General features: G+C 46.2%; 1 protein-coding gene across 3 annotated transcripts in view; it reads right to left on the bottom strand.

The window, feature by feature from the left end:
• The window catches only part of PLXNC1 (plexin C1), a 142,044-nt gene that overhangs the window by 86,413 nt on the left and 29,722 nt on the right, over positions 1 to 25,909 (bottom strand). For all 3 annotated transcript variants that reach the window (XR_013449311.1, XM_036074499.2, XM_036074514.2), the window contains exons 3-5: positions 25,739 to 25,873; positions 22,236 to 22,336; positions 1,290 to 1,404 (exon numbers count right to left, since the gene is read on the bottom strand). Coding sequence is in view for 2 of the 3 variants with exons in the window: in XM_036074499.2 (XP_035930392.1) it covers positions 1,290 to 1,404; positions 22,236 to 22,336; positions 25,739 to 25,873 (351 nt within the window). In the remaining variant the exon portion in view is untranslated. The remainder of the gene's footprint in view (positions 1 to 1,289; positions 1,405 to 22,235; positions 22,337 to 25,738; positions 25,874 to 25,909) is intronic.

The raw sequence follows: 25,909 nt of genomic DNA, 5'->3' as shown, positions 1-25,909 counted from the left end.
TAGCTGAAGTATCACCCTTAAAATTTTCAAAATGATTAAAAAAAATCTTGGGTAATCTTAACCATTTATCAGAGTCCTGGGTATATTCAAACATCATGGTATTTCTTTTTTATCATTCTCTATCAGCACCAAAGTTAGCTATTTTTCAGACTGATAAGAGAAAAATTTGACCACACCTATGCTGAGATACCTAAGCATCTTCTTCACACATTTTTTTCACTCTGACTCAGGGCTGGTGGAGGTTTGGATGAAGGCTTTGAAAGTTCTTTCTTCACCGCCCCCCCCCCCCAACCTGCTGGAAGACAATAGAAAGTGACAACAGCCAAATAACTTTAAATCCTTAAGTTCTGATCAGTTATGACTTGAAAGCTTTATTCTTTTATTATTTATCACTCATTAAATGCTCTGGCTCTCCTTTATTAAATGTTAAATCATCTTAAGTGGTATGGTTCTTGCTATTTGAAATGGTAAAGTGTACAGGAAAAGAGAAAGTGGCCCATTTCCTTGTTAATGTGGCATTCAAATAAAACAGAGTGAGCTCAACAGACAGGTCAACTGGCTGCTGATGGGGATTCTGTACAATTATTCATAACACAAGAACTATAATTAGGGAGAAAATGTCTCTGAGATTACAAGGCAGGAATTCCATATTCCCATGGGGTATGGATGGTGTGTGAATCAGAAGATGCTCCAATCATATGCTGCTCATCGTGTCCTCTCTCTCAACCAGTGATAGGGCTGAAGAGCTACCCATGGTGGTACGACCATAACAAGAGCCCCCTGGCTTGCCAAGGAACCCCACTCGTGATAGTCACTGCCTGTAGTGGTTTCTTGCCCCCTCTCCCAGTACTGCTTAAAGCCATGTATATAAGAAAGTTATCAGGAGAAGCCTGCACAAATTAGGGAAACGACCCTAAAATAAAATTCTACACTGAAGTCACATTTAAGGAATCTTGTTGACCATGAATCTGAACTTTTTTCTTCCTTTTTTTTATCAATACATTTTCCTACTACATTAATAGTCCATTTTTTTCTTTAAATTCAATGAACGAGGTCTACGAGATGACAAACTCCACGAGGGCAGGCTCGCCGTATGTCTTGTTCTCTGCTATTTCCCTAGTGTCTCGTAGAGTGTATGGCATCTGCCAGCACTCAATATCAGTAACTAAATGAATGGACTCTCCTAACTAAGCTTCTTTAATGCTAGTAGGTATTTCACACACAGAAGGAAGTTAGCATCAGTTGTGCAAAATGAGACATTAGAGACAAATTAAAATCTTTCCTCTTACCTTATCTTTACTGCTTCGAAATAGGTTAATTTGAGGGCACTTTTTGGCTCCCGATGAAATATCCAGCCAGTTTTCATAGTTCTCTGGATGTACACAATCTTCTTTAAATGTACACCTATCAAAAAATGGAAAAGGCAACAAAACAGCAACCCCACACATGCATTAGTTAAAACTTCTCACACTTGGCTTGAGTACAGAATGCCAGGCTTTGGGCAGAGGGTTATTGATTTTGAGCGAGAATGGGAACGTGATGCTAAAACCATGAAAAGCAACAGGACAACAGCAGGGCGTTTTTTCCATCATGTCTACGAGCAGAAAACAAATGTAGACAACACGCTGAACTTCGGCTCCCGTGGCCTCTCTCAGGATGACGTCGCCAAATACACCCAAAGCACATCCTCTAGTGGATTCTAAAATTAAAGAGCTCCCTTTGAGAAAAACCTGGTGCAAAGGACAGCCCAAGAAAGGGTTTACATACTGTATAAATTTTAGGTTTGTGGTTCATTCCCAGAATATCAACCTACTGTGGAAATCTTTTTGTTATTAAGAAAAAAATAAAGCTGTCTTGTGCTTTGTAGTCTGATAATTAAATATAAATATTTCAAGGGCAGAGTCTTCCCAAGAATGTGATAAGCCATTCCATAACCATCTGCGACATAACATTTATTTAGGCAGACACCCAATTATATCAAAAGATATGGGTGCAACACTTTCCAGGGCCACCTTCCCAAGTCTGTCAGCACAGAAGATGTCCCGAATAAATCTTAAGCTGTGGCTGGGGCCGATTCCTCTAGTAAACATGACCAGGAGCTAAAGGGGGAGAGCACTCCTCTGCTGGATGTCTCGGCCACTCTCGGTCATGCTAGCTTGGGAACTCCTGCCTCCCCGGAAGGGCCAGCAGACCGACAAAAAGAATGAACAGCAAGGGCCATGGTATTCTCAAAGGTGTTGAACTCCACAAACATTCCACTGGATGATATCAAGAAGAGACCAAAACATCCCTGTTACCTATGCCTCCTCAAGGCCTGAGGTTAAAATGGAGGGGTAGAGGAGAACCAGTGACAGTAAGTTTGAAAAGAAGTGGAAAATTCATGAATCACAAGATTGAAAAGCAACAAAGTGATAAAGGCATTCGTCTGTGGGGAGTCCCTCAAAAGGTCAGAGTGGGGCGGGATGTGGTCCCCGAAAGAGTATCTGACTTCACAAACATTTTTACTTCCTCTTCTTCCTCTTCTCTCCTTTTTTCAATTTGTAAGAATGTAGGCCCCAAGCCTTCGTTTTTGAGCTCTGTGCTAATTTGAATATGACCAAAATAGAACAGGAAGCTGGTGAGTTTCATTAAACATCATCCTCGGGCACAGTGCTTTGAGCAAGTGTTGGGGAACCCTGTTTGCTGGGAGCACATCTGTGTCCAAACTCCCCTACATCTGTGTGGGCTCCTTCTCCAACGTCCTGACCGTTGGGATTTTCATCAGCAGTTTTCCAAAGCCATCAATTCATCCGACCCTTGATGGCTAGCTCGTCCGTCACGGACATTAAGTTCAAATTAAACCGCCTTTCGGTGTCAGGAAGAGTCGGCCACAGAGGGACGAGTGCGGCTGGATTGAAAAACAGGATGACGAAGTTGGTTCCTTATTCTGGATTTGAAAGAGATTACAACTGTCAAAACTACCGGCCTCTCTTGGGCACTCTGGTTTGAATAAGATGCTCCCTCTATTTGAAAAACAAAACAACAACAACAAAGCCAGTTCTAGAGCGAATGGAGTACAAATATTGTCGTAGGCTCCTAATGCTGCCTGGAAGTCAAGGCCTAAGGCTGCCAAAAAAACAAGTGTAAAATATTTCACACAAATACTGCTGCAATTTGCCAATTTGTAGGCAGAACACAGTAGCGCCACCGAGTTATCACCCCCTTTGCTGAACTCCTATAGCTTTTCTTGTCGGAACCACACATTTTGGTATTTAATCATATGCTGTGTTGAATTACAACTTAACTGTTTCATATGTCGGTGTCATTTCTCCCCCACCCAAGGAAGCTCTAAGCTCCTCAAAGGAAGGGAGAATGTCTTTAAGATTTCTTCAGCAAATCTCTCAGTGTCTGGCAGCATGATAGGCGAATACTAGGGTTTCAATAAATATTTTTGAATGGATGGATGAAATATGAAATCTCTGTAGGTCCTTTCTGTGGGTGATTTTTCTTTCTAAAGTTTTCTTCTAATGTATGTCTAATTCCTACTTATGATAAAGAGACTGTTTTTAATGTAAGCTAAAAGTTCAAATCTGGGGCCAGAGAGGGAGCCAATTAGAAGTTTTCAGTTTATCTTTTAGGGAAAAAAAAAGAAAACATATCTAGCGAACCTTTTACTTCCTATTTTGTACAAGGTAGAAACAAAATCTAACCATGTTAAGCAACTAAACATAAATTTCTTCCTTCTAAAACACCTCTGAAATTTCTGAACTCCCATTTCTTGCTTTTCACCAGTAAAAATAATTAATTTAAAAAAATAAAACAGCAAACCTTGACATCAAGAATGTGCAACCAGATGGTCAACCAACAACAGCATCTTATTACTTCTCCAATATTGCAGATTATAAAGTCTTCATGACAGCATGTTACCCACACATTCAAATTTCCTAAGGAGGGGGAGCAGATCTTAGAGCCCCCACATTTTAGTAAAATAAAAGCAGTTATTTTGAAATTATCCCTTCCGAAAGCTATCGTTCTTACTCCTATGTATCACAAAATCAATGGTCAGGTGGCATAGACACTTAAACCTTTGTCCAAATGAAATTAAAATCTCATGGTCGGACACAACTCTCAGTGAGGCTGATCCTCAGTGAGGTGCTCTCAGGTAGGCTGATCTCTTAAGTGGCTTCATTTCAATTTCTTCAGGCCACAGATAAGAGGAAAATTGGATTCGGATTAGAATGAGCACATTCTGGAGAGAACAGCAAGCGATAGATTTGCTTCCCTTCCTCTGTGATACGGCTACGACCCCATCCTCTACTGACGGTCTACCCAAAAGCCCTAAGACGTCCAATCACTATTTTCTTTTTCCAAGTCCTTATTTCCAGCTGATCTCATGCCTACACCATAAGGCCAATATGTAGGCACTCGCCTATTTGCAAATCAGGAAATAGAACCTGTTCAAATGCAAAGAAAAGACTGTCTGAAGAACCACAAACCCAAACCAAAAATAAAACAAAAAACAAAAAACAAAACCATTTTCCTTAGGTGAAAAACACAGTATGTGGAAATACTTTAGTGAAAAAAACTAGTTAAGAAGGCTTGTTCTTATTAGTTTCTATGAAATCTGCTGTAAAGCCTAATCTATTCAAAACAATAACAGACTTTGATGTTGTCCACTCAACTATGTAAGTACATGGACCACCCCCTCGCCCCACCCCCAGCTCACAAAAAAGTATGTTCAAAACCTATCCAGGCTTGAACTCTTGAACAGAAAGGTTCCAGGCCCTTGTTTCTAAGTTTGCTGTTTGGAGTTCAGAAAGTATTTTCACAGTATGGGTTTGCTTCCCGAGTTCATGGAAATCTGGCTAAACCCAAATATCCCCGAATAACTAGCTCAGCATGCACCTGCAAGGAGGGAGCACTGGCCCATCCCAGGCCCTGGTCTGCGTGCTTACAGGTGGCACTCCCACGTTAGTCCTCCCAACTACCTCATTCTATAGGCACGAAACAGAGGCTCAGAGAAGTGCAATAACATGCCAACGTCACGCAGCCACAAGTGACAGAAGTCTGCCTCCAGAGCCACCCACTTGGCCACCCTGCTGCACGGCCTCCTATGAACCCTAACTACCCACTTAATAAGGTGTGAAAGGGTGAAGACATTCAGGGTTCCTCCTGGCTTCCTGGGGCCTCAACAGGGGTTGGGGAGGGTGGGACTGGGCCAGGATGAGCACCCCAGGGACAGAGTCTCTCGAGGTTGAAAGGACAGCAAGGACTTGAGGGGGAGGGGGGATTCTGAGAGGCCTCTGATTTTCAACCATCACTAGCCCTGAATACAAAACATCTGTCTACAGGTTAAAATCCCAGGAGGTTCCCAATTCACAAACCTATTATGCACCCCCCAATTTGCTTGCTACCCATCTGTTTGTAATATGGAATACACTTTTCTCCCCATAGAAATAATGTTATGAACAGTGATTAGGTCTCCAGTTTAGCCCACAAAACCTATTTATCCGTAATGTAACTTCAATGCTATATATTTGCAATAAAGAGTAGCAAGAAACAATGAGATTGCAGCCATTTGCATTATATAGCAGTTTTTCTTCTATTTTACTTATTTGTGTTTCTGTTCAGCTGGTAGTCTGGGAACAGTGCCCAGCTGGATCGACTTTTAAATTTATTACTACACTATTATATTTATACATTATTTCTGGTTTTTTAATGGGCAGGATTTAAATTATTAATTGTTTTCATGCCAACATAAAGAACAGGGAGACCCACCTCTGAAAAGGAGCTGAAGTTCCCAGGCAGGTAAAATGCCTGTGGGCTGGGCTAGGGGACCTTGGAATCTGACTCTATTAGGCCAGGATCTCTCTCTTTTTTTTTTTCTTGTTCAGTGAGACTTTATTGGTCCTTAGCATGACATCTCAGTTACCAAGGTAAATTTCACATACACAACTGCAGGTAAAAACATGTAAAATAATATAAAAATAAATTGAAGGCTACTTTTATATATTTACTGAATTAAGTAGTGCAATAAATACTACAATAAGCAAAAAGCTTCAATCCCACAATTCAGTGTCACCGAAGTTAGAGTAGTGTTCGTAAATATGAGTTTTAAAATTTAAGTGACAGATATTAAAGCACTGAAAAACTAGGATAAAAGTGAATTTTGGCACGTAAGTGAGCTCTTCTGTCATTAGTATTTGACAACCTGGGACAATGGAAGCCCTTTCTCACCTACTTCTTGAGGTATGACTTATCCACCTAGGTCAGCAACATGCTGGAATACTTAAGTTTACAATCTTTGAGTTAACTTTTCCCTTTTGAGAAGCCCAAAGAGCAACTCAGTGCTTATTACTGTGCAAAAATTGTCCAAAATCCTAACAGAATTTAGGAGGGAAGTTTTTCTTGTGCCCCACAGGGCCCAGTGTCCTGGCCTGAGGTCAGAGAGGCCCCTAGGCTCGGATGGGGCCAACTGGACTCCTTGCCGGGAGCCCCTCCCTAGGGTGATCTCTTTTCTCTGATTTTGGCCTCCTTCCAATTAAAAAAAGAAAAAAAAAAATCCCACATCAACATGTAAACTAACCCATAACTTCAGTGACTTCAACATTATCACACTCACTCTGGCTGATCTAAAACGGAAGCTGCTAATAGGAACATTGGCAAAAAGCACGTAAGCCCCTGGAGGACTTCTGCCTGTCCCTAAGGAACCTACTACACCTGATGTCTCTGCTGGATCCCTGGCACCCACTCTGAAGGTCAAAATCTACAACGCGGTGTCATGGCCCTTCCTCTGGAGACAGCCTAGGACTCCGTCCTGCCACCTGCAGCGCCCAGGGGAATCGAGTAGACCTCAAGCTTCACACTCAGAACCCACAGGCGCCTGGCAGGTTCCAGAAGGGGCAGTGCAGGGGGAGGAGGCATCCTCCCTGCCTCCATCCTCAAAAAGCCCATTTACTCAAACTTGAAATAGAAACTCTGAGCTCAGAAATAAAACTTCTACTTCCTGCCGCTCGAATTTCATCAGCATCCCCTAATCTAATTGTTCACTAAGAGCAGATAGTCCCTGAAGGAAACTGATAACTAAATATCAGGTAATTGGCTTGAACATGGGGTCGGTGTGACCTATTCCAAAGATTCTATACTGATATAATATCAGAAAACTTTTAACAAGGAAACGATCCAGCCTCTCTCTCAGGGAACAGGAGGCTGTGTCCATACCGGGGGGAAAGGTTTCACTGTAAGAGCATCCCAAGGTCTTCTGCTAAGGGATTTCAAGCAAATGCCTGCATTTTTAGGAAAGGGCGGGGCGGCTTTTATTGACATTGTCAGTCCAAGAGATGAAGAAACCAAACTCGACCGAATAGAAGAGAATAGGATGCCCCTATGGCAAACTACACCCTGAATCCAAGGGCTCCGGGGTCAGGAAGGGGGGATGCCAAAATACCAGATCAAAATAACATGCTAGGGAAGCTGAAAAATTGGACCTTCATCACTGGAGCCAAAAGTCAATCTACGTGACAAAATTATGCCAATTCCAGAGGCAATTTAGAGGACTTTTTTTTTTTTTAAATGAAACCATCTCACATGCCAGGGCCACCTTCTTTCACATGATGAGATTCATTTGTTCTTCATAACAAACCTATGAAGTAAGAATGATCATTGTCTCTGCTTTACAGATGGGGGAAACTGAGGTGGGGAAAGGTACCATATCGCTTTCCCAAGGTCACAGAGTTAGCAAGTGGAGGGCCTGGGACACAAAAACCAGGCAGTGTAGCTCACATTTCTGCATCTCTATGGCCTCACACAAAAGCTAACGCTTACTGAGCCCTTCCCACAGGCCAGCCACTGCTCCTCGGGCTTTCTGGAAATTAACTCATTGATCCTCACAACCACCTCAGGAAATAGACATTATTATTATTGGCTCCACTGCAAGGATGAGGAAACTGTGAGGCAGAGCGATCAGGTGGCACAGCGTGAACCTCGGCGGTCTTTACTCCCGTGCCAAATTCCTCAAAGTTTCCAAAGGCTTGCCAGGAGAGCGGCATCACAAATGCCAAGATAAAAGTCAACAGGTCCTCCCTGAGCATGGCTCATATAGGAAAATATAGGTTTTAGTCACTTCTCAGAAAACAACAGTGTTCTTTGGGTTTTTTTGGGGGGGGGGTGTTAGTGTTAAAGTAGGGTTCTGTTGTGAAGAGGTTTGGGAGACACCGGGCAAATAAAATTAAGCTAATTTCTCTGCTGCGGGACTTCTCAGAGCCTTCACTATGCTGCCATACCTGGCAACTTTCCAAGACAGGAACGAATGATGCAACATCTTCCAACATTTTTAGACATTCTAGTCATGCACACTGGGAAACACTGCCTGAACCTGGCTAATGAGCAGTAATTCAAATAGTGGATCAAATTAGAAAACTTTGGGCCTTCCTTGGCTTCCTTTCTCAACTCTCATATTCAGTTGATAATGACCTATTAATTCTAAGCATCCTCTACGTTATCTGCATTCTACCCTCGTCCATCACCTTGTAGCTGGGCTCCTGCCTGCCCACCTCCAGTGCCCCCATACAGACATCTAGGTTATTCTCAAACACAGAGCTGCTCATAGCACTTCCCACTTAAAAACCTTCAATGGCACCCTTTTCCCTTTTGCCTGCACCAAACTCCTCTACCTATGTGTCTTTTATGACCAGAAGCCTAGAACACAAGTTTCCATGGTCATGTCTCTACCCTGGCACTATGATATAGCTCCTGCCTTCTTCTACAAACTCATCCCTAGGCAACTGTGGATTGATGAGTCTATTTGATTAACACATGCAGTGCAAACCTGCCTGGCTCTTCCTAGCATATGCTGTTCCCACGGCGCCCAGAGGGCCCTTGGGCCTGCAGTATACTTGGTGAAATTATGTTCCTTGGTTAAGGCGAGTTCAGTGTCACTTCCTCCATGATGTCTGCCCAAGCTCCAGGCAAAACAGTAGCTCCCTCCTTTGTGTCCCTGTGGCACCTTACACGTGCTCCAGGTGTATACAGCATATCACATTAGTTGCTGATGCCTGTCTCTCCCAGCAGACTGCAGGTCCCCCAAGGGAATACCCCTTATTCACCTTGGCAAACCCCAGGACCGAGTGCCATATTTGGCATTCACACCACAAATATTTAGTGAGTGCCACCAGACACCAAAGACCATAGTAGGCACTGTGGACATATCAACGTATAAACCAGTTAAAGTCCCCCTGTTAATAAGCTTACATTCCAGTGAGACACACAGACATAAACTAAATAAACAATAATTTCAAATAATTTCAAATTAAGGTAAGTCTTCTGCAGAAACCAAAAATGTAGCACGGAGGAATTAGTTTAGATTGGTCAAGAAAGGTGACATTTCAGCTCAGAGTTCTAGGATGAAAACCATCGAGCCACATCAAGAATAACCAGAACAGCATTCTAGGGAGAAGGGGCAGCATATGCGAGGACCCTGAGTTCACTTAAACCTTGGAACTCTGTTCTCTGCAAGGAACTGATTGAAGACCAGACTGGCTAGTAAACAAAGGGAAGAGTGCTTCTGTCAATTATAAGCCTGTGACATTGGCCAAGTCACGTGCCCTATGTCTCAGGCTGTCCATCTGCAGAAATGCAGATATGAATGGTTTCTACCTCATGGAGTTGTTAGCAAAATGTGCATCTATTTAACTGAGGCTTACAGTAATGCCTCAGTAAATAGTAGTGGTTGTTGTGATACTTATTCCTCGGGCAAGTGAAACAGACTTTAGGGAAAAATTTGGGTGACATAAGCTACACACACACACACAAAATGGTAGTTATGAGACAGGGATCCGGGCAATAAGGCGCATCAGACTGTCCACGGGCATTGGTCACACACGCCGGGGCAACATGCCATGTACCTTTCCTCCGTAAGGAGGCAGACCAAGTTCAAGGCTTCTTGGAGGATTCTCAATCACAACATGCCTTCCTCCCAAGACTAAAGGGCTCTCTGGGGTCTCCCCATGCCTTGAGCACCAGCTAGGAGCACTTTCCATGGTGTATGGACAGTATTTGCTTGGTGTATGCTTCACACCATAACCTGTGAGATTCTCCAGGGCAGAGCCTCATTCATCTCTCTTCCCCAAGGGCCTAGTTCAGGGCCTGACCCACAGCCCGTATCCAACAAGCGTTAGCTGAATTGGATTAAGAATTCAATTTTAAAGTGACTAAAATTCTTGACTACGTCTCCATGATACCAGCATAAGTTGTTTCATTGATTTTTGTTCACTGGGCTGGCCTGTTAACTGGCATGGTGGAAAACCAGCCTTTGTCTTGAAACTCAGAGCTATTTAGCACACATAAAACACATTTGCAGACTGAAACACTCACACAAAAGGGATTTGTAGCCTTCACCCCATGTGGTTCTTTTGTGGGTGATGAGCTTACTGAAGCTGGTGGTTTTTGCTTCCAAACATAAACCATGAGCTGAAGAACTTAAGGGAGGTGTTTTTAAAATACGTAAGATGGAAATAAACATGGGAAAACGATGCCTTTTGAGTCAAGAAGATCTGGATTCAAAGCTGCTCTTCTCCACATGCCCTGTGCAGCTGGGGGCACATACCTTCCCCTCTCTGGGCCTCCATTTCCCCACCAGGAAAGCAGGTGACCCATCTTCCTGAGAGCAATACTGAATGCCCCGCTTGTCCTATCAGAAACGGTCCCCTCTCTGTATAGCAGAACATAAGCACCTAAGCTTTACAAAATGTTACAAAAGCAAAAACATGAAAGGCTGCCTGGAAGGCTTCCAAAGAAGATGGGAACGTTGTTTTTGAAGGTGGAGAAGGTGCTGGGAACAGGACATCTTCTAGGTCACAAAGACAAGTGAAAACATTTGAGGAATTTTTAAAAGCCAATCAATACATACTTATGAAAGTGCCTGCTGCCTGAGATAAGGTCATTTCAAAAAAATCTATTCCATTAAAACATGTATTTACTAAAAGGGGCGTTCCTAATGGTACTTGTTCTGAGTCAGGGAACATCAATTAACAAGATGGTGCGGGTAAGCAGTTTGGATGCTGCGCTCGGAGGACCTCGGCGGCCAGAGCTTCCAAACAAAACTGGCTTCTGAGTAAGGTGAGCCTTTTCCCTGTGTCGACCTCTATCAGCTCTCGGGGTACCAAGAGCTCTGCCCCTCCATGATTTCACCCCCTCTCTTCCTTCTGCTTCGAAAGAGTAGGATTTGTTCACAGCTCCTAACAGTGGATACAAATGCAGAACAACCCAGGGGATCTCGGTTCACCCAAAACCTGTCTCCACTGTTAGAAGGCCCCCAAACCCCTTTCAGCATTCTGGCTAACCCGCGTGCAAGGGCTGGGCTTCAGCCAGGGTAATTCAGGAATGCCCTGAGGTCCGAATAGTGTATTCCTCTTTGCTCCCCACTGCTTCCTCCCCACAGACAGTTGTCCTACTTGCTTCTACACAATTAGTCGACACAATGGGGTTCTCATCCAAGAAGGAGGGCCCCCCCCAAAATCCCATGATTACCATGATCGCTGTCATTGGAACCGCACTGGACCATCAAGGAGGGTCACTGTCCAGGCTGCAAGCACGAGGACACATCCCGGATTGGAAAGAAAGGAGGAATGAAGGCAGAATGAGAACCATTTTCTGTCTCAAACTGTCTTTCTGGCCACTCAGTTAGGGCTGGCCATAACCCACGAAGGGGGACATCTCCAGAGCTGAATGTGCTCCTTCGGGTCTTGGCTCAGACGTGCTCTGTGAGGCCTTCGGGAACCACTCCGGTTCAAACTGCAACCTCTGGGGCCTCCAGCCAGCACCCCTTACCCCCGTCCTCGGCTGTATTTTTCTTCAGAACACTGATCACCATCTGACATGCTGTTTCTTTCTTTATGCTTACATGGTCCCTCTTCCCCCATGTGGTGAGTTGAACAATGCTCCCTCAACATTCATGTCCACCCAGAACCTCAGAAGGTGACCTTGTTTGGAAAGAGGGTCTGTGCAGATGTAATGCAAGGATCTCAAGAGGAGATCCTCCTCGATTTAAGGTATCCAATGCCTGGTGTCTGGAAAAGAGAAAGGAGAAGGAGATTTGGAGGCACAAAGAGGAAAAGCCCATGTCGTGAGAGAGGCGGGGCTCACAGTTCTGCTGCTACAAGCCGGAAACACCAGGAGCCCCTCAAGCTGGAAGAAGAGAGGGAGCACTCTCCCCTAGAGCCTTCGGTTGTGGATTTCTAGCCTCCAGAACTGTGAGGGAATACATCTGTGTTGTTGTAAGCCACTGACGTTGTGGTCATTGGCTAGGGCAGCCTTAGGAATTGAACACCCCGTTAGAAGGACCTCCACGAGGGTAAAGATTTAGGGTGGTGCTGTTCACTGCTGCAGGATCCTAGTGCTTAGAACAGCGCCGGCCACACACTAGGGTCTCGATAGATACCTGTTAACTGAAAGCATGGATGCTTACACTTTCAAGGTGGAAGGCTTTCTACAAGTCAGGTTGGCTCCGAGTCCCGTCATCTTTCTTAGGCATACCAAGGCATCCACCAAGGGCCCATTTAGACCAGGCTCTTCTCTTTATTGCCCCCGCCACAAGGGATGATATCTCTTCCTCATTCCTCTTCCCTTTCCCTATGGTGGGGGGTGAAGGCGCTGGCTTGCGAGTTCAAGCTAGATTCCACTACCTGTGCAACCCGACATCGGCAGAGTAACGGCTCCCAAAGATACCCACGTCTCCATCCCTGGGACCTGGGCTAAAAGACCTTGCAGATGTGATTAAGGATCTCAAGATGGGGAAACTGTCGTAGATGATCTGTGTGGGCCCACAGTAATCACATGGGGATCAAGAGGAGGCAGGAGGGTCAGAGTCAGAGAAGGGGACCTGACGATGGAAACAGAATTCAGAGCGCGAGAGATGTAAAGGTGCCCCACTGCCGACTTCGAGGATGCAAGAAGGTGCCCCATTGCCGACTTCGAGGATGCCGACTTCGAGGATGCACGAGCTAAGGCGGGCAGGCTGCCTCCGGAGGCTAGAAAAGACAAGGACATGCAGTCTCCCTGCAGCCTCGCGAAGAAACACTGCCCCTTCAACACCTTGACCGTAGCCCAGTGAGACCCACTACAGACTCTGGCTTCCCGAACTGTAAGATACTAAACATATGCTGTTTTAAGCCCCTAAGGTTGTGACCATCTGTTACAGCAGCAGCGGGAAAGCAATACATAACCTAAGGCTGTTTCCTCATCCCGAATGTGGGCATTGTCCTAGTGCTGACTTCACAGGGCAGCAGGGGGCCTACCTGGAACAGGGCATGGCACGCAGGGCACAGCGTCCGGTGTAGGGTAAGCACGTTCCCACCGCGCCCCCCCACGCAGAGTGGGCCTGGGGTCGGGGCAGGCTTCTCGGGGGAGGCGCACTGCAACTGTGTCCTGAAGGGTCGGTGGGCACACCCCAGGGGGCTCCTCTACCGAGAAGCCCTCAGTGGGCGTCTCTGCTGCATACCGCCCGCCCCTCAGGAGGACAGACCGGGCCACAGGAACGCCGACCTCACGAGAGTGTGGTTACGGCTTACCATTCCCCAGGGGTTGCCTTGGCCAAGTTTTTGGGCAGTCACAGCCTAGGGCCCTTAGAGCTAAAAAATGGCCGCGGAGGCTTGAGGAGGGAGTGTCTCTTGGAGGAGAGAGGGGAGGCAGACCCCGGCACAGGAGAGCAGTGTAAGGAACTGGATGTGGCCATAAGCAAATCATTTAACTCCTTTTGTTGTTGTTGTTGTTGTTGTTGGTTACTCTGGAGTGCTGGGGACAAATAGGTTTAGCAGTCACATTTCGGTTTTTCTCTCTTGTATTCAAAATCCCCTTCTGTTACCCCCACCCTTTCAGGAAGGCTGACAGTAGGACTGGCCAGAGCCCTGTCGTCAGGCCGGGTCAAGGAATGATCTACCAGCTGCTGCTGGCTGGGGCTGCTTGAAGGTTTTCCACGTGTCTACATGGAAGAAACCTGGAGAAGAATATGGGCAAGTGTCAGGTTTATACAAATCATCAAGGGGAACCGCAGACACCTCGTAGTTCACATGCCTGCTGATTATGATTAGTACAGCCTTGCCCTATATACTCCCAGTGCAGAGTGAGGCATGACAGCGAGGGATGGTAAAGAAGCTTGGTCTTTCCTGCACGACCCGTTTTCTCAAGAGGACCCAACCCCGGTTCCATTACGTGACTAGGACCAGAGCAAGCGGAGCCCCATGGTGGCGCTGGGAGAGGCGGGGAGGTACATGAAGGCTGGAGGAAGAGTGGCCAAGTAGATGACTCAGGACGAGACAGGAGATAAGCTCGTTCGTTACGAGACATACCAAAAGACAGTGGAGCCTGGAAGGCGGATGGTTGGGAAGTCTGATAAAGCTGGTGCTCAGGTTAGTGCGGTTCGTGCTGGACCCTGCCATCAGGATGATCTTTTTAAAACAAATATGATCGTGTCCTCTGCTGAAAATCCTTTAATGGGTTTCCAGCACCCACTGATATGAAGTCCAAACTCAGAGCCCTTCACATCCTGGTCCCACCCAAGCCCCCATGCCCGTCCTTCCTTCTAGAGCCAGTGCGCTCTAGGGCTTCGATCCAATCTGCCGCTCCCTCAGAAGACCACTCACTATGCTGGATCCTCTAAAATGCCTTCCCCTCCCTGGTCCCTTGGGGAAAGTCTACTCAGGCTTCAAGGCCTGATTTTTTTTTCAATCTTTTTTTTATTTACATTCTAGTTAGTTGACATACAGTTCAGTGTTGGTTCAGGAGTAGAGTTGAGTGGTTCATCATTTACACATAATACCCAGTGCTCATCACAACAAGTGCCCTTAATCCCCATCCCCTACCTATCCCACCCCAACCTCCCCTTCCATCAACCCTGTTCGTTCTCTATTGTTAAGAGTGTCTCATGATTTGTTTCCTTCTTTTTATCCCCTTGCTGAATGTTCATCCATTTTGTTTCTTAAATTCCACATATGAGTGAAATCATATGGTTCATCTTTCTCTGATTGACTTATTTTGCTTAGCAAAATACATTCTAGCTCTGTCCATGTCATTGCAAATGGCAAGATTTCATTTTTTTGATGGCTGAGTAATATTCCAGTGTGTGTGTATGTGTGTGTGTGTGTGTGTGTGTCTGTGTGTCTGTGTGTCTGTGTATTTAAATATATATATACCACATCTTTATCCATTCAGCAGTCGAGGGACATTTGGGCTCTCTCCATAGTTTGGCTATTGTTGATAATGCTGCTATAAACACCAGGGTGCATGCACTCCTTTGGATCTGTATTTTTGTTTCCTTTGGGTAAATACCTAGCAGTGCAATTGCTGGATCATAGGGTAGTTCTATTTTTAGCTTTTTGAGGAACCTCCATACTATTCTCCAGAGTGGCTACACCAGTTTGCATTCCCACCAACAGTGCAAGAGGGTTCCCCTTTCTCTGCATCCTCACAAACACCTGTTGTCTCTTGTGCTAATTTTAGTCAAGACCTAATTTTAATGCCACCTCCTCTCTGAAGCCTTTCCCAACCTTGGTTACAACTAACGGCTTCCTCCTCTGCATGTCCACCATCACAATAGCTAACGTTACTTTAGTGCTAAGACCCAGGTACCATGCCCAGGTCTTTATGCACATGATCTGATTTAATCTTCTCAGCCACCCTCTAAGGTATTATTAGCCCTACTTTATGGAAGAGGAGATTGGCACAGTGAAGATAAGGAACCTGCAAGTCACAAAGAAACCTGGATTCAATCCCAAGCAAGCCGACTCCAGGCCCTGCACTCTTCCTCCTCGCCTGGACTGCCAGAGTGGAAGTCACCCCCAGCATTGCTGTGCATCCCAAACAGGCCACCCCCCCTACATTACTGCTCAGTAATGACACCCTTGTCGTTCTGGTCACCCAAGCCAGACACTCGCACTCCTTCCTCTACCATCTCAACACCAAGGTCACTGTGTTGCTGGGAAAAGAACAGGAACTCACCCCACTGCACCCTCTGAGACTCAGCTCTGGCATCACTCCCAAGTCCTTGCCCCTCCGACAAGTTCTCATCCATTGGGCTCCAATCTAGTGCCTAGTCCAATGCCTGGGACACACTAAGAATACATCATATGTTTGGGTATCACTTCTTCATTGTCTTTATGAGGACTTAGATCAGGGAGAAAGAATATGTCTTCCAGAAAAACAGTGGCCATGGCCACCTTGATATTTTATTTTTCATTTTATAACCCTATTCTGAGCGTGTCAAACTCAAGGGGGAATCTAATTAATCACCAAGTCCTGTCAATCCTATCTCCCAAATAGCTCGAGTCCATCCACTTCTTCCCATTGCTACTATCATCCCTCTAACCAGTTCCCCATCTCTTGCTGGTTTAAAACCACTTTCTAAGTGGTCTGCCAGCATCCAGCAGGGCTCCTCTAGTCTATCTTCACCAGAATGCTTATTCTAAAACACACATCTGAACTGGTCACTCTTCTAAGCTCTGCAATAGCTCCCCAAAGTCCTTCCAACAAAATGGAAATTCTTTAACACGGCTTATAAGGCCAATCCTCCACTGCTCCTGCCTACCATGCCACTTTCTCAACGGCTCCCCCCTCCACCCCGCACCCCAAGGCTGTATGCTCCATCCACACTGAGCATCGGGCCAGGTGCTCCTACAGCTTCCGGCCTTGGCACACCTGTTCCCTCACCCGTCACCTGCCTCGGCTTTATCTGGCTGATACCTGCTCACGCCTCAGGTTCAGCTGAGACATTTCTTCTTGCAGCAAACATTCCCTTACTATGAAGGTGGGCTAGACGTTTTTTATGTGCCCCCATGGAATCCTCCACTGCCTCTGTGCAAACCCTTATTATATACGCTATGTACTTATTGGTAGATTGGGAGCTCTTTTACTTGTTAAGGTAGACTGGACTGTGTGCCCAGCTCTTCACTCTCTCCTGTGCTGGAATGACCCGTCCCTACCCTTGGCCCCGTTTCCATGGTCTCCTACTAGAGTAGGCAGAGCATATTCCCCACCCCACTGATGCTGGGTTTGGCCTTGGGCTGTGCTCGCCAGGGGAGTACCAGCAAACACGACATGAGCAGAGGCTTTGCATGTGCCGCCCAGTTGAGCACAGCCTCTCGTACTTCTGCTTGCTGTCTGCCTGGGCAACGGTATGTGCAGGATGAGAGATGTGTGAAGACGACCCGAATCAGCCTCTCCACCAGCACCTTGAGGCAGAGGACATCCCTACCCCCAACCCCACCCTCTCCCACTGGAGCGGACCCATGAACAAGAGGAATAAATGTTTTTTTCTTTTAAGCCACTAAGAGTTTGTTAACACAGTATCACTGGACCAGAAACCTGACTGATACACTGGCCTACGTTCCTCACTAGATTGCAGGCTCTATGAAGGCAAGAAACAACTCTGACCCAAGCACCCAGCATAGGCCTCATCACATCGCAGGTGCTCAATAAATATTGGTCAGTTGGATGTATGACTGAATGAATGCATGTGGGCTATTGACATGTCTGTCTCCCTAGCTAGCATGTGAATTCCTTCAGGCCAAGAATGGCATCTGATTTCTCTCAGCAACACCTAGCTGTCTCATTTCCCACACTCTGTTCTTGGTAGATACTCGATAAATATTTGTTAAAACCAAATAAATGGGATTTTGTGGGCTGGCTTGGGACTGAGTCCTTAATTTATGACATTGTTTCTATGGGAAAATGTATTCTGAGTGCCAAACAAACTTGCAAATGAACTTTTGGAACCTCACCCGTTCATTGGTTCAGGATTGCCAGTTTTGTGGAAATCCATAACTGAACACATGTGCTATGCTTTGCAATATGGGAAAAACTGAGAAACTGCTTCCAAACCCAAGATATTCAGCCTGCAAAAATTCACTTTCCACCCACACAGACAAATTCAGCACAGGTTGGATTTGAGGTTCCAACAATAAAATACTAGACATTTTAGAGCTCATTGTTTATCTAATTGCTTTTTATCTGCTTATACTAGATGCCTATTCTTAACACCCGATCAAAAGGAAGTTAAGATAGTTTTCTTGCCCACCCCCACTCCCAACAAATCCATTTTCTAGACACATATGCAAGAAAGCTCAACCTTCTCGAAAGGGAAAATAAATTATTTTTCTAAATAAATCTGTGACATTTAAAATAAACACAGTAGGATGCTCTACAGTTATAAGAAAACATCCCCCTTTAGAATTCCTAATTTTGAATGGTACTGGGAACTCAATATGAGTCACAGATCTGAGGCTTAGTTTTATTTCGTCTTAGGCCAGAATCAAGCCAGTTTGAAACCAAGTGATCTGATGTGGCTGGGAAGGGCCATCAGTCTAGAATGTTCTATGCACAAGTTTCAACCCACAACTGGTAGAGTTTCTCAATCACTCAATCTACTTCATTCACTTAACGTATATTTTTTGAGCATCTACTCTGTGTCAGGCACTGTTCTAGACTCTGGGGATATAGTAGTGAACAAGACAGACAAGGACCCTCTGTTCGTGGAACTTACATTTTAACAAGAGAGGCAGAGAAATAAGATCGTTTCAGACCAGTGATGGGGCCATGATGAAAATAAAACAGTGAGGTGATTATGAGTAAGGTGAGGCCACTTCAGACTGGGAGATCAGGAAAGCGCCAGCCACGGAAAGATCTGGGGAAGAATATTCTAGACTAAGGCAACAACAAGGGCAAAGTACCAGAGGCGGGAACAAGCCTGGTATAGTCCTAAGTCAGAAAGAAAGCCAGTGTGGTGGGGTGGAGTGAACAGAAGGGAGGGAGGCATGGGAGGCACAGAACGGTCAGACAATGTATATAGGTCCTGTAGTAAGAGAGTTAGACTGGATTCTAAGAGAGGAAGCCAGGGCAAGTTTTAAACTGGGGAATGACATGACCTGGTTTAGATTTTAAAAGCACCCTTCCTCTCGGAGAGTACTGGGACAGGGGTGAGGGAACAAGAGGAGAACCAGGGGAAGCCTGAGTCCTAGTTTTATAGAAGGCTAGAACTCCTAGCCTGTCGTCAATAAATGCCCCGGTGTCTTCAACCTCTTCTCTGACCATTCCTCTTAACTTCCTTGTGCTTACGAAACCAGCCTCTCCCCCGGGGGATACAGTTTCCTCGAAGCCAGCTCAGGGGCTGGCTGCTTCCTCTCACTCGTCCTAAGTGTCCTGCTTGTGTCCTGCTGCCTTTTCTGGATGCTTCTTCTTTCCTCCCGTTTTCCAAGCCTGCCCCCCAATGTGCCCCAGCTTGGAAGCTCAGGCAGTCACACCATCAGCCCACACCACCCCGAAGCCCTCCGTGTTGCAACCATCTACAGCTCAGCCCCACCCCTGCCAATTCCTTCCTTTTCTGGACTATTTTGCTCCAACACTGTTTCCACAGTCAGTCTTGGGGACTGTAATTTCCAAACAGATGACTGATCTAACACTCTGCTACCTTAGTTCCTTGACCCTCTCCCTACCAACGATCTTGTCTTCCATCCTACTTCAAGTGCACAACCGTACCCTAGACCTTGTCATTACCAATAGCACCACCCCATCCACGACCTCCCTATAGTCCAACTACTACCCTTTCCAGTTCCCCAGTTCCAACAAATCTTAAATCCAACCACAACCTTCCATGCACAGATCCTGCCCCCTCTTCCCATACCTCACTCCCCTCCTTGGAGTTCACGTCCAGCTGAGAGCCCAGAGTCCACTACTTTAAGTAAAAATATCCATGTCAATACCATCGTCCATCCCTTGGATACACCCTCAGTTCCTAGGCCCCTCTCCCCTCTCTTGATGTATTTCCTGCAAAGCCCTACCTTGCTAAATCTAGCTCTCCCCAACTCTATGACTACACCAGCCAAGCTGAATGCAGCCTTCGAAAGCAAAACCACGCTGAGTGTTCTCGCTTCAAAAGCAAGACCACTGTCCTCAATGGGACCCTCCTGCTACCTGGCAATCATTCTGTATTTCCCATCTCCATTCTCTGTCCAGCTCTCTTTCCTATCTTCTCTCTCTTCTCCCTTCAAACCTCCAGCACTTCCTCCCCCACCTCACTCTCACTGGTCCGAAGTCACTGAACATGACATAAGCAATACAAACTGACGCTGCACACACCTCCCCCACCCACCTGCCCCAGGACCCACATTCTGCACCTTCCCTCCTGTGACCAAGGATGACTTGCACACCTCCTGCCCGAGGCTTGCCTCCCCACGCTCACGCTAGATCGCATTTCCTTTCATCTTCTGAGACACAACACTGTGCAACCGCCCTTTCTCTTTCTTGCACCATCAGTTTCCCCTTCTCTACTGGAACTTCCCCAATAGCCCCAAAGCACAGTGTGCTTTCATGCATCTTAAAAACAACAAGACCCTCTGGATTTTACTTTCTCCTCCAGTGTCTGCTCCATCTTTCTGCTGTTTTCCTCAGCAAAGCTCCTCTGAAGAGTTGTCTCTGCTCTGCTCTCTCCTTAGTTTCTCTTGCTGCGTTAGCACCACTTGCCACAACGGCCCCTGTCATGGTCACCAATCATCACCTGCTAAGTCCAGTGGATCAGTTCTCTTCTCTTGCCCAAACTCTCAGCACCATCTGGCACAGTGGACTGCTCCCTCCTTTCTTGCCTTGGCATAATGGAAGCCACCTTCTTCAGTCTTTCCTCTTCCCTTTCTGGCTGTTCCCTCCCCTTTTTCATCTCCCTGACCCCCAACCACTGCACCACCTCTGTGCTCAGTTCCCCAACTACTGCTCCCCTCAATCAACATGGCCTCCCTTGTCTGGTCTTCAGGCTTCTTTACATCCCATCTAGACACATCTAACCCCCAAAATTCATCTCACCAGCCCGGACACCTCGCCCATGAGCTCCAGACCTGTGTTTGCCAAAATAGTAGCGACTAGCTCTGTGTGGCTAATGAATCCCGGCCACTGCTCCAATTAACCCCTGCAGGGAGCTCTGCAAATATAGACAGGGAACCTACCTAAATGGAACGGGTGGGAAAGAATACGGCAGAACTGTGTAGTGGGTGTGTGACGATGAAATGCTGTTCACGATCAGTTAATTTCTTTAAACTCTAGACTCGGCAAGCGACACGAAGGAAACATTCCTACCCAATTACAATTATGCATGAGCATTTTCCCGGCCCTGCTTCTTTTGTCTGCCAGTGATTCTGAGGGCAACAGCCCCATGAGGAAGCGCAGCAAAAGGCAAGGGCCAGTATGCGTCTTGCTGCATCGCAGCTTTCGACTACCTCCAGGAACTCCTAATTAATTCTGTCCCCACGTTTTTAGTTTGTTTCCTGAACCTCTTGCTTATACCGCATTCTCGCCCTCTCCCTTCATTGCCCTGGGCTTCCATCCCCGGAGGCTCCCCAGTTCTCTTCCCAGTCCTCTCTTCTTTCCCCAAACTGCCCCCTTGTTCAGCCTTGGGCTTCTCTGCACCTGTTCTACTCCTCCTTATCCTTTTTCACCTTTAAAAACTGAAAGCACCAAACTGACAGACACTGTTATGGTTTTTTTTTTTTTTTTCTTTCTTTCTTTCCCTGACCAAGCTACAGCTCAGGCGCTCGCTCTCCTCCTCGCTTCTGTAGTGGGAGCCCGAGTACTCGGTTGCCATGGCAACAGCGAACCCAACCAGGCCGGTCCCAGCGACTAGGAGCTGCCGAGGCGGCGAGGAAGCCGCTACAAGTCGCCCCAGAGCCTGGGTGGGTCGTGACCATCGTAATTCAAGACCAGGCCGGGCCCATTCTGCCCGGAGACCCGGACCGTAGAGCAGGCCCGCCAGCCGTACCGCGCATTAGGAGACAGCACCATCAGTAACGAGGCTTCCCCCGAGCCAACCGCACACCACACATTATGAGGATCCCGTTGAAAATTTTCAAACATCCCTATTCTTTTATGTCCTCTGAGGGAAAGCCTTTTGCCTGTCTCCCCGGAGTCTTGGAGAGCTCTGTAGAAAGTACAAGCAGAGCTGACATCTCCAGCCTGTCCTTCTGTCGCCGCCCGGCCCGCGCCCACCCCCAGGCTGGGCACCCCTGAGCGCTCCGGTCCGACCGTCTCGCGGCCCTGGCACAGCTGGGAACATCGCTGAGAAGGATGAGCATTACCCCACGGTAGTTCAGTCGGCGGCCAGGCGCTCAGGTCCCCCAGGTCACTGGAACGGGTCGTCAGAGGAGGGCAACAAGTGTTCTGCCGCATAACCCTTCCCCGCCTCCCCCCGCCCAAAAAAAGTGAGTTGGTGAGAAAGAATCAGGAAATACCTTTGTAGCGAATGGCACCAACCGCAGTGAGGGTCTGCTGCCGTTAAACACGCGGTGCAGGATTGCTGCTTACTGCAGTTGGCAACACGAATTCTCCTCACCTAAAAATAAAGACCACAGCGCTTCAGACGGAATCATAAGCAACACCAGAAAAGCGGCAACACCTTATCTGATGTAGGGCCACAAAGAGCACATTTATCAACTTGAACTCGGAATGACTCTGTAATGACATGGGGCAGCAGTCCTCAGAATCCCCTGGGGAAGCTTTTGAAAGTGCAGATCCCCAGATACCCTGCTGCCCCCGCTGCGGAGACTCCTGCTGGTAGGTCTGGGACCCAGCCGAGGGGTCTGTATTCTCCGGTGCTCTCCCAGGTGAGTCTGATACGCAGTCAGGTTTCTGACCGGCTAATGATTTCCAAAGGGGCCATGGAATCAGGTCACCTGGTCCTCACACAGAGACAGTTGATGTATGGTCAGTGGTGCTTTGGAAATGAGCATCTGGGGATGGCAAAGGCTCTGACCCAGGAGTGTCCGCACAAGGCTGGCGCTGGACATGGACATGAGGAGAATCCCACACCCCCGCCAGGGTAACTCCATCGCTTCAGCTCCTGGCTCGCTTGCTCGCATTCCCTCCGCTGGAGTTGAAAAGAAAAGAAATCACTGCCTGCCCCTCGAGCTGCCTCTTCCAGTTGTCAGGAAACAGCAACCCCACAGAGCAGGTGCCCATGCTGGGCAGACCCAGGAATCTGAGACAGTCAGAGCCTGGAAGTGGGGTGGCAGGAGGCAGAGAGGACCCCAGTGTCGCATGGCACATTTTCTGCAGGCAAAATCCCACAGCAGGTAGTAAGGAACTTGCAGAACTCATTAAGCCAGGAAGCTGTACATGCTAGAAGGTAGAAGTAACTTCTTTAAAAGGTTAGAGAAATGGAGAGTTCTAGAAAGGGTTCGTGAGGAAAATAGGCTATCCTGAGGAGTATTCCTCAATTCTAAGTTGACTTCATGGAGGATACACTTGTCCATTTCTCCCATCCTCAGTGTTGCTGAAAGATGTGGGGGCAGACCACCAGCCTGAGCCAGAGTTGACCAGAATGTGGCTATTTCCTTGTAGCTCACACCACATCTTTTTAATGCTGGGGGGGGGGGGGGTTCATAAATATGTAATCTAACCTTGTTCTCTCGTCTGTGAAATGGTGATGGTGCTGCTGATTTCATGGGGTTATTACACTGTCTGGCCCATACTAAGTGCTCAGTAAATGTTGGCTATTGCTATTGTGTGAAGAAAAGGTCCCACAGTCCAACAAACATGTGAAACCTTATATTGAAAAGGCAAATAGATTTCCTTAGAACAGGCTTCTGAGAGCCTTTGAATATGCTCATGATACTCCAGGAGGGATATAGTCAATAACATCTCCTCCGAGGGCCACTTTTGCCCAGAACACTTAGTGGAATGTGAGTCTCTAGAACATTCTGTGAGAACCATTATACAGTGTACTTAAACACACAAACAACATAACTCTATGTAAAAGAGAGAACACTGTAAGTACTTACATTGGATCTGCTTCTCTAACTTAATAACACATTATAGTGACTATTCCACAGCAATGCATCAATCTTCATGTGGTTATTTTTAATGGCCACATATTCTATGGATGTACCAGGGCATATTAGTTTGGCTGTTACTATCTCCCCAAGAGTCTGGGAAAGAACCTTCCTTAGGTTTTGCCTCTCTAGGGATTATACTGGCTCAACCAGAATCTTACTAATAGGATCCCCAGCAGTAAACCTAAGTGAAGAATGTACAAATAACTGGCTTTGATGCCCAGTCAAAAACTCTCCCTAGGACTTCAGGCTTTGAATGACCAGAGGCTAAGCAGTTTTTACCTTCCTGAAAGTGAGGACCTGTCCGCTATCTATGGCTCTCCCAGTGGTTCCCAGATTAGAGTCTTGAGTTCCGAGGAAAGTAGTAATGAGAATCTATGAGCTATTCACAATGTTTCAAAAAGTTGAATGGAAAAAACATGCACGGGCCAAGCAAGACTTCAAGAGTCTCTGCTTTGGGCTGGAATTTTATCAGCTCCATGTGGTAGCACAGTCTGTTCCCTGGCTGGCAGTTTTCAGATGCCCTTGATAAATAAAGCCTGGGAATGGGAATAGTTACTTGATACATGGCAGTTTGTGGAGCAGACAAAAATCTTTCAAGTGCGGGAAGCCCAGGGAAGAAATAGAATGGAGAGCGTTGAGTGGTGAAACAAGCCGCTCAAGAAGAGTCTATAGGGTGAACAACTGGTTTACCAACATAGACCAGGTCCACTGTCCCTCCCAACGTGGTCATTCTGACATAACTGACTTTGCAACGTGCAAAGGGCAATATGGCCTTTCTAGGAATTCTGGAGACTACAGAGTGCTTGTGTACCTACCTTGTGACTCTAACAGCACATGTAGCTTGCTATCACTGCTATTCCCCTTAGAACGAGAGACAAAGAATGGAAAGTGGGGGTGGGCCAAGGGCCGCTGTTATCCCATTATATCATTCCGTAAGTCTCAATGATTTCCTTTGCACTTTGTATGTTCTGGTGGCCATGGGTCCAAATTACCGTGCCAGAATAGGCTGCTAGTTTGCACAAGTTTGGGATCTGATCTCGTTTATCACGGGCTTTAATGTCAGGCCAGAGTTTAAATCCCAGCCCTGACAAGGCCTAACCCATATATATATATACACACACACACACACACCACACACACACCCCTGGGCGAGTTATTTAACGTCTCCAAGTCTTAGGCTCTTCATATATAAAACAAGGGTAATTTTATCTCATTAAATTATTAACATATTTCACCAACATTGTTTTTATGGGGGGGTGTGTACAAGCACACTGTGTGCACGTAGAGAGACCATATTTAGAATAGTAACTAGTACATGGTCAGTAGCGATTGAATACAAATTAGTTTTCTTTCCTTCCCTTGGTGAAAGCACTTTGTAAAAATGAAGAAAATGGAAAAAGATATTCTCTTTATTTCAATAAGCAGAAGCAAGAAGAAAAACTAGAACAGCCAGATAAATTAAGAGAGGGAGGGTGAGTGCCATATATTTCCTGGTTCATGAATGTGTATGAGACTGTGGCCTGATATTAACCCCAAATTCCAAAGCCAATCCCATTCGGTATATTCACAAATGCATCTAACCGTTCAGTGCCCACACAATAAATGTGTAAATTCAGTTACCTTGCTGATTATGCACCCATTTGCAAGCACACCCTCTTCTGAAAAACTTGGCATTGGAAATACAGCCAATAATAAAATTGTCTAAATAGGTAATATTTCTTGCTTACTTACTGACAGTAAGGTTTTTAATTCCATGTCTGTGAGCCACTGCGGGTCTTCCTGAAGCCTGCAGCAGTGTTTAAACTCGATAGTTCAAAGTAAAAGCTTCACTACTAGATAATGACATTAATTAAACACTTTTTACTCAGAAGTCAGAAGCAATAGTTAGCATTTTTACCTACCTCTTTCCCGGCTGTTAGATAGATGTAGATATTCTTCTTAGGATGAGGAACCAGTTTGTAGAAAACAGGTGTTTCTTCTTTAATTTCATAAATAACCTCTGGACAATTTGAAGTCAAATTCTCACCAAGAATAACCTATTTTTTTTTTCAAAAAGAGAAATACGATTTCTA

This window comes from Halichoerus grypus, chromosome 6, assembly GCF_964656455.1.
Source record: "Halichoerus grypus chromosome 6, mHalGry1.hap1.1, whole genome shotgun sequence".
In the NCBI taxonomy this organism is placed as follows: domain Eukaryota; kingdom Metazoa; phylum Chordata; class Mammalia; order Carnivora; family Phocidae; genus Halichoerus; species Halichoerus grypus.
This window is presented reverse-complemented; position numbering and strand designations above follow the sequence as displayed.